General features: G+C 39.1%; 1 protein-coding gene across 1 annotated transcript in view; it reads left to right on the top strand.

Moving 5' to 3' along the window:
* The first annotated feature begins 2,251 nt into the window (after nt 1–2,251).
* SUSD5 (sushi domain containing 5) overlaps nt 2,252–8,335 on the top strand; it is a 37,967-nt gene continuing 31,883 nt past the window's right edge. Inside the window, exons 1-2 of the mRNA XM_014887619.2 lie at nt 2,252–2,598; nt 7,541–7,718. Coding sequence (XP_014743105.2) covers nt 2,505–2,598; nt 7,541–7,718 — 272 coding nt within the window. The 5' untranslated portion in view covers nt 2,252–2,504. The remainder of the gene's footprint in view (nt 2,599–7,540; nt 7,719–8,335) is intronic.

Below are 8,335 nucleotides of genomic sequence, written 5' to 3'. Positions count from 1 at the left end.
ATATCTTCTAAGTATAAAACCTCTCTGAGTATAAAAACACTGCTGAGCTTTAGAAAAATCTTCCAAAATACATTAAGAGCAGGAATTTTTGCTGATAGAAATATAAGACTAGAAGGACAACTGTTTAGCAGTGAAATACTTACATTCCAGGAATTAATAACTGGTGAATATCCTTACCTTTCTGCACTTACAGACTTACTTTATAGTGAGATGGGATGGCAGGAAGAAGCCAGGTCATTCTACAAAATGTTCATGCCTTCAAAAAGGAACAGATCTTGTGGTTATGTGGTATTTCTTTAAAATCAATAGGATGTTCTACTCAAGAATACAAGCTGAGATTTTCCAAGACAGGAGTCAGAGTGGCAACATGCCTTTACATGTAATAGCACAAGGAAATGAGCCAATTATAGAAAAACTAATCCAACAGGCCTTAGGAATTTTAGGTGGAAATTCAGAAGGTACTGCTCTTTCCTCAACCTGCTTTGGCCAAATTCCTATGGACAGCAAAGGGCCAAAAAAGTCATCATCGCTATGACAAGTGCCAGGAAACCTGCAGCTATTGCTGTGGTAATGTCAGGTCTCTGTTAATGTCTGTGAGTCTTGCTGTGTTTACTTACACAATTTCATGGAATCTCTTTGCTGTCTCACTGAAAGTGTCCACCACTTTTTAAAATAGGGGTAGAACTATTGGTATATCAGAGCATTAAAACTGCATTTCATGCCATTAGCTATGTTGCTAGTAAAAGAAACATAAACTCAATGCATGTTACGATTTTCTGTTTCCGTTTCTGTCACATTTTATGTTCATTCCTGTTATACAGAGAATGGAGTTTCTGTTGAAATGAGATGCACTTTTGTAGTTGTATAATGCCAACCATTCTATGTTAAGGATGAAGTCAGAAAGAAACTCCCCATCCTTCTAATTTTGGAGGCAATCCTTATTAGGCTGGCAAGGCAATGCAAAAAAAAAACCCAAACAAAACCCTTCTGCCCTTCCTATTCTCTGGATAACAGAAAATTCAAAGCTACTTGAAACCTAACAGCATGTTTTCAGCATGTATTTTCATATCCCAGTTATGGGTATAGAGAAGAGAAAGAAGGCTACAATTCTTTTAAAGTCAACAGGATCAAAGCATCATCTTCCCAAATTCATCAAATGTAGGTATTTTAGTAACTTCTATTGCTATGATGTTGCTTGCTTCCTTAAATTTCTTACACAGGAGTTCCTGAGCCTGAGTCATTTTTGTGAGACCGAAACCAACACTGCACAAGTTCATCATTATCAGACCATGCCTGTAGCTGCCTATCAGTACTTTGCCTTGTAGGACACCAGGGCTTCTGGCAGTGAGAAGGGTCAGCTCCTTATTTCTGCTCCTGATGGTTCATAGTTTCTTGCCAGTCTGAACATTTCTGCCCAGCTTCACATTTCTAAGGGAAAAAAATGTAAGAAGCTGAAATAAAAGCGAAATAAGATGGGAATATGAAAACAACATTTCTGACCCTGCTGAGTTCCAACAGCAACACAAAACTATACTGTTTATATTTTTAGCTTAATAAATCCTGGCATCACCACTAGTATGTTTCCGCTCATTGTGGGGGTTTCTTTTGACTTGTGTTGGGACAAATATAAAATGAATGAGAATGAGGAACAGATGTCAGTTCTGTAAGTGCTAGTGGGAACTGGAAACTCCCTTCATCAGCTGCTTTCAGAGTGTTCAAACATAACCAAGACCATTCATCTGGATCAGGAATGCTGACAGAGACCAGCTAATGGACCCCCACTTCAACTTCCAGTCCCTCATGCCCATCCCGAAGTTGGAATCTGAAATAGCAGGATTAATACATCCCAGTGGTGTTCTTCAGGGAGGTTTGGTGGCCAGGGTCCCATGCCTTTTTGCACTTCACCTCACCTGAGCACCATCACTCTTGCTGCAGCAGCCACTGACCTCAGCAAGGCACTGCTGAGGAGAGGAAAATGCTTCCCAAGCCTGCACCCATCCACTGGAGATGCACAGCTAAGCCCACAAACTCACCGTGTACCAGCACCAGCTATGTAGCTGCCCTTCTCCTCTCAGACAGGGATTACTGCTGCTCGTCGTTTTTCCTTTTCCCCCTTCTCTCCCCCTCCTGGCTTTTGCATTTCTTCCACCGTGATCCATTAGGTATTTACCGGCAGGATAATGTGACTTTTCATACCAGTCCTCTGTGTGCGCTGCCCTGCAGACTGGGCTGCACAAAGCCTCTCCCCAACCCCAGCTGGCTGGACATCTCCCCCCCACAGCTTCCCCTCCCTTTCACAGTAGCCAAGCCAAGGATTCCTCTCTCCCTCCCTCTTTCTTTTTCCACCCCTCCCGCCTTCAGTGCAAACCCAAGACGAAGGATCCTGCCGAGGGAGAGTGCTCCTTGAAATCATCACCACAGACCCCGCTACGAAAGTGCAGAGGAGGAGAGAGAAAAAGCCTCGGCAGCCAACATCCTGCAGCTGAGGGCTTTGCAACAGGGCAATGGCTCCAGGCTCTCAGAGATTCTCTCTCACCTTTCTCCAGGGCGTAGGATCTGTCTTCTTTGTACTTCAGATCATCTCTGTTCAGGCTGATGGTGAGTCTCCCATTCAGTTTGGGTTGGGTTGCTATGGCTGGAATGAGAGCTGTATGTTGAAGTGTGTAATTGCAAAAGAAAAAAAAAAATCCCAAACCAGCCTTTTTTTTTTTTTTTTTTTAAACAAGAAGCTGAAATACACGCCCCAGTTCGCATTAGGAAACTTCTGATTCAGAGCTTTTTGAGACTTTACTAATATCCTGGGCTTAAGCAAAGAAAGGAAATAAGATCTCAGAAGGCTAAGATTAGTTTATTACAACAAAATGACAGGATAGCGAACTTTTCCAGAGGAAATAAGAATAATTAAACAAAGCCAGAACACGATTAAGAAGACAGCTATATTTTAGGAGACCTCTCCTTATAATTAAAAGTACCTTTTCTCCAAAGAACTTTCCCATCTCCCCACTTCAGATGTGTCACTTTATGCAGGTACTTGAAGAATGGAATCCAAGAAGTGAAAGTCTTTAATAATCTCTTCTGTTCAGTGCCACACACACTGAAAATGACTGCTCACCTTTCTGCACGAGCTTCATCTGCACTTCACTGCTGAGGGATGTGATCAGGACACGGATTTGGCTGAAGCACCAGCTACCAGTTCCTCTGAAATGGGACTTTTTACTCGCTGATGGTGATCCTGAAACGTTGCATCCCTTGAAAGTTTCCAGTAGCCTAATTCCCTTTTAAAGATTCAGCCTGTGATAATGACAATTCAACTTGTCTAAACCAGAACATGGCTTACTTTTGAAACAACTCTGTCTTTTCCTGGGACAGCAATGCTGCATTGGTCACATTTTTCCACTTTCACAGCTGCAATAGATTTATGCCCATTTCTGGATTTTTTTATTTCAATACCCTAATCCTCTAGCATTGATGTTTGCTGCATTAGTCCAGAGAACAGAACTTAAACATTACAGGACAATAAAAATCTCTTCTTGTTTGTTCTCAGAGTATTTTTCCTGTTTAACTAAAATTTCTTTCAGTTGATGACAAAGTATGGCAAAGGAAAGGGAAAATATTATCTTGCCTGTATGTTTCCACTACTTCGAGTAGAATGTATACATGTATACCATTTGTACAACAGAACCCTGTCTTGTAAAGTCTGAGAGTTACATTTCATTAAGCATAAAGGAAAAGAAATATGTCAGACAACTGCACTATGTTGCAGTAGGCAAAACTGTGATTCTGTTTTTCAGATGTATGCCTTCCCTAGCAAAATGCCTTTGAAATGAGAAGAGGGTGGAAAAGTATATCCATGAAAAAGGATTCTTCACAGAACTTTAGGACACCGAGCAGAAATAATAATTTCCCTTGCTAAAAAGCCTTCACCTGAAGATCCTCTTGTCTTTTCAGGGCACATTCCAATTTTAATTATTTCCATAAAATTAACTAAACTAACTTCTTAATTCCTAAACAGGCATCTTCTAAAGGAGAAAGGAAAAAAAAGTTGGAGATAATTTTAAGGCAGAGGTCATGACAGATTTTAATTGTCATTCAACAGTTTGTCAAATTTACTTCAAATGTGGTAAAAACATTTATAGAATGAAAGGGCAGAATATCTAAAGTGCTTTACAGCTGTCAAACATTATTATAATACTGTGGATTGCAATTTTATTTGAATTCTAAGTAGCATTGTGAAAGATGTGTAAGTCTGCTATTAACTTGATCTTCAATGGGTTCTCCTAATATTAATATTTGAGCAAACAACTGTAACACTCTCCTGTAAGACATCTGGGTTAAAACAGATGAAAATATGTCAGCTTTAAAATTTACTGCTATATGTTTAAGAAGATCTGAGAGTATGAAACAGGATAGCAGATTCTGGCCTGATCCAGTCAAAAACCACCTTCTCATTTTTTAAGGCGTGGGTGAAAATATAATTGTGCTAGTTTCTAATACGTGTAAATTTCACTTAATTGCCAATGGATTATTCAGAGTGACACATACATGTTTGTGTATTTGTTATTTTTAACTGAAGGTATCTGAATGTGTTGCAAACCGCTAAAGGGATTTCGAATATGTGTTGTAAAAAACCTGTGAAATTCAGACTGGCCCCTGTTACAGTCAAACATCTGAAACTGGTTGTAATATATTTCCCTGAGGAAAACTTCCATTTTATTATCTCAAACAAAAATAATGACAGAGAGTAGGCAATAAAACTGACGGCTGTCGAGGTCTTGTGAAGGTGTAAGCCTCAGAACTTAATTGATTTCTTTTGACCATTGTTTACCATGGCACATATTGCTGTAGCACGAATAGGCTGCAGAAATACCCAGGCAAATGCAGAAATAAAATACAGCTTTGTTTTGCTTTGCAGCTTTTTTTCCCAATTGAAATGTGTTTGCTCAAAGCTGTTCAGGTCCAGGTCGAATGGACAGAAGGCTCCCCCAATGGCTTGTTCATGCTCTGAAGTAGCATGGTGTGTCACATCCAGTGCAGTTACTGGAGAATAATATGTGTTATTGTAGCAGTTTTCAATTATATCAGTGCAAATTCAGGGGGTTTGAATTTTTTTCCATTTGCACTGGAATAGGAGAACAAGGATTCAAATCCTGAATCCTGCACAGGAGTTGCCTCCACTTTTTTTGACTCCCTCCTTTGTCTTTTCACAGCTCCTAAAATATCCACAAGTATGAGCCATAGTTTTCTGCAGAGTACTTTGTCTGAGACAGAGCATGTCAGGAAAGGGTGATGGCAATTCCTCTGCTGTACTGAGACACTTCTGAAATTAAAAATATGCTAATTTCAAAGCTTTAGTAATTGTGCCAAAATGGAGCTGATCTCTTGGCTAAATTTGGATTACGTGAAGCCCTATTGGTCAAGCCAGTCATAAGTAGTGAGCATGCATAGTGACTGCAGAGGTTGCAGGTGAAATGATCCAGAGTCCAGGAAGTTGAGCAAAAATAGGATCTGGGAGATGTGGCTCTAACTTGCCCTAAATGTCTTTGATGATGCACCTCAATCCTGACAGTCAAATGGTGAAATGTAGAATGTGGACAGGCTTTTAGCTGGGATAAAACCTTGTAAAGCATTACACTTAATCCTTGTTTTCCTTTAGGAGTGAAAGTTGTTTTGCAACCTAAGAATGGCTACTCAAAACCACCACCTCTCTATTTATACTTTCTCTCTCCCTAGGCCACGCACAGTTCACTGTCTGTCAAGGCTTTGGAAACAGGAGCTACATTAGTGTCATGTGCATTATTTGGGACATATAAAGAATCCTGGTGTTTGTGTACTCAGGAATGTAGAGGCTTGCTGCTTTCACTACTTTGTGTAAACCCCTCCATTCTAATTATAGTTAATGGTATTGATTACAGTGGAGAATCCAAAGATTATGCAACATAGTGGCTATCACACTGACTGGTGTTTCTGGTTGTATTCCTTGTCAGTTACTATTAATTACCTCAGGAAAATCACTCTGGGCACTCTGAATTTCCTTCTCATAGCTGCTTGTCAGACTTACTTACATTTCCATTTTCCCAAGTCAAGATTACTTCTTGCTGTTCACATGTAGAATTCCCACCAAAGTAGGAGTCTTTATTGGGACTCATCTGCCTTTGCTAGCTAATGTAAACACAAATGGCATGTTTACTTCAGGGAAACTACATTTTTTGATGAAAGGACTGTGATTCTTCTAGTGGGTTTAGCTGCACACAGGTGAGAACAGAAAGCTGTCAGGGGCAAACCTACCCTGTGTAAGTTCCCTGTTTTTAGTATAAGAATCAGATTTACCAATTTCTTGAAACAGTATGTGGTGAGAGTGGCACTTGGTACAGAACCAGGCTGAATCAGTCTGAAGGATTCCCGATACTGGTCAGTATCTCCTATGAATGTGAAGCTGGCTATGTAATGAACACTTGGCATGTACTGGAAGTTATGCCTTCATATACCCACTACCACTGATCCACTCTGGAAATAAGACATAAAAAGTGTCTTCAGGCATTTACTGAATGAGAAGTGCTTAAAAATTTTCTACATGCAACTGCAAGAAATCTCAGTCTGTACCTTTGAAATCTAGAAGGTATTCTGAGGGATGTTATCATTAGTTAAAAAAAGTATTTATGGCAACTTAAATGTCAGCTGCAAACTGTCTCATTGTTTATTTCTTTTTCTGGAGCACCCAGCTAGTATATTTATTCCTAAACCCAGTAACTTTGCAAGCTTCATTGCCAAAACCCGAACTGAATTGTTCCCAGTTGCCAAAACCTCTAACTTTCACCCTTTCAGCTTTTCCAGTATTAGATAAAGTAAAATAAACTGAACGGAAAATAAAAATAACACCAAAAAAAGTTATCCCAAATATGTTCTTGTGCTCATTAAAAAAAAAAAAAAAAGTCTTCCATTAATAAAAAATTCTGTCTGTCTTTCCAAAAAGACATTATAATGAAGCAGTCTGCATGTAGATACACAATGTCATAGAATGACATAATTTTGATTTTAGAGAGTAAGTATAAATCTATTTCTGGTATGGAAGACAGGGCTGCAATACTGGCTTTTTGGCATGTGCTTGCTTTATAGCTGTAGTTGTTGTAGAGTAACTGTAAAATATTTAGCAATGGATTCTGGTGTTAATAACCTACAGGAGGTGTTCTTTCTGACTTTGACTTTATATGTGCATATGAGAGAGTATCACACTTTCTCTCTCTCCAGATCTTAAGCACAGACATAAAAAGACAAGACAAGCTTCTCCTCTGAGTTAGGAATGACTAGTGGCTTAGCCAGTCTTGCTTTTCTGGTGGTGGACAAAATTAAAAGAAAAGCTAACACCAGGATACTTACAGTCTTGATTAAATTAGGCTTTCCAAAAAAAAAAAAAAAGTGGGCCATTTAAATAAACTTAGTAAAAGCATGAAGGCTTTATTTGGTGATAATTTGCAATATTTCTGTTGAATATGTATTAAGTACAAGTCCATGATCGATGACATGTCCTTTCTTGGTGTTGCAGGGAAAGTGTTTGCACTTGAGTCCAAGAACAACTCTCAGGGTCTGTATTTAGCTGAAGCAGAGAAAGCTTGTGTTGACCTGAGTGCTCGCTTAGCAACTGCAGAAGAATTGAAAAGGGCTGTTCTGGACTGCTCTTTTGCTGGCTGCACCACAGGATGGCTCGCCAGTGGCTCTGCTGGGTAAGGACAACGGCATAACACTTTCTGGGAAGTATGAATGATGGCTGTCAAGCAAGTTTTCCACCTTGACTAAGATTTGCTGAAAAACATTGGCCACAATTCAAGCACCATGACCTATAGCTAAATTTGCCACTCTGCCCCAAGAATTAGTTTTTTACAGCTAATATTGCAGGTACACAAGTGTTCATCAGTCTCACATTAAGATTCCACAGATTTGATACAATATCCTCTTCTTCTTTCCTGCTGAATTACATGTTCCCCTGGCTGAGCTTTTCCTTGCATGAAGCATTGTTGCCTCTGTAGAGACTAATTTAAGCAGGATGTAAATGGAGACATTGAGGGTATATCTGATATCACTGAAGCTGGGACCATACCAGAATTGCCCAGAAGGAGTGTATCAAAACTATTTTCAATGTTGATAAATTTTTATTTTATGAAAAAAAATCTCCAAATTTTAGCATATTATTAGATTTTGTGACAGCTACCAGTTTTTTGAGTAAGCATTGGCGTTTCTGTATTTTTAGTAATAAAATTTCCAAAGGACAGAAAATTACTATTAATGAAATATTATATTTTAAAAATTTCAAGGCAAAGTAACCATTTTTTCTAAACATATT

This window comes from Sturnus vulgaris, chromosome 1, assembly GCF_052056855.1.
Source record: "Sturnus vulgaris isolate bStuVul1 chromosome 1, bStuVul1.hap1, whole genome shotgun sequence".
NCBI classification, from domain to species: domain Eukaryota; kingdom Metazoa; phylum Chordata; class Aves; order Passeriformes; family Sturnidae; genus Sturnus; species Sturnus vulgaris.
The sequence above is the reverse complement of the archived record's forward strand: the minus strand, read 5'-3'. Positions and strand labels throughout refer to the sequence as shown.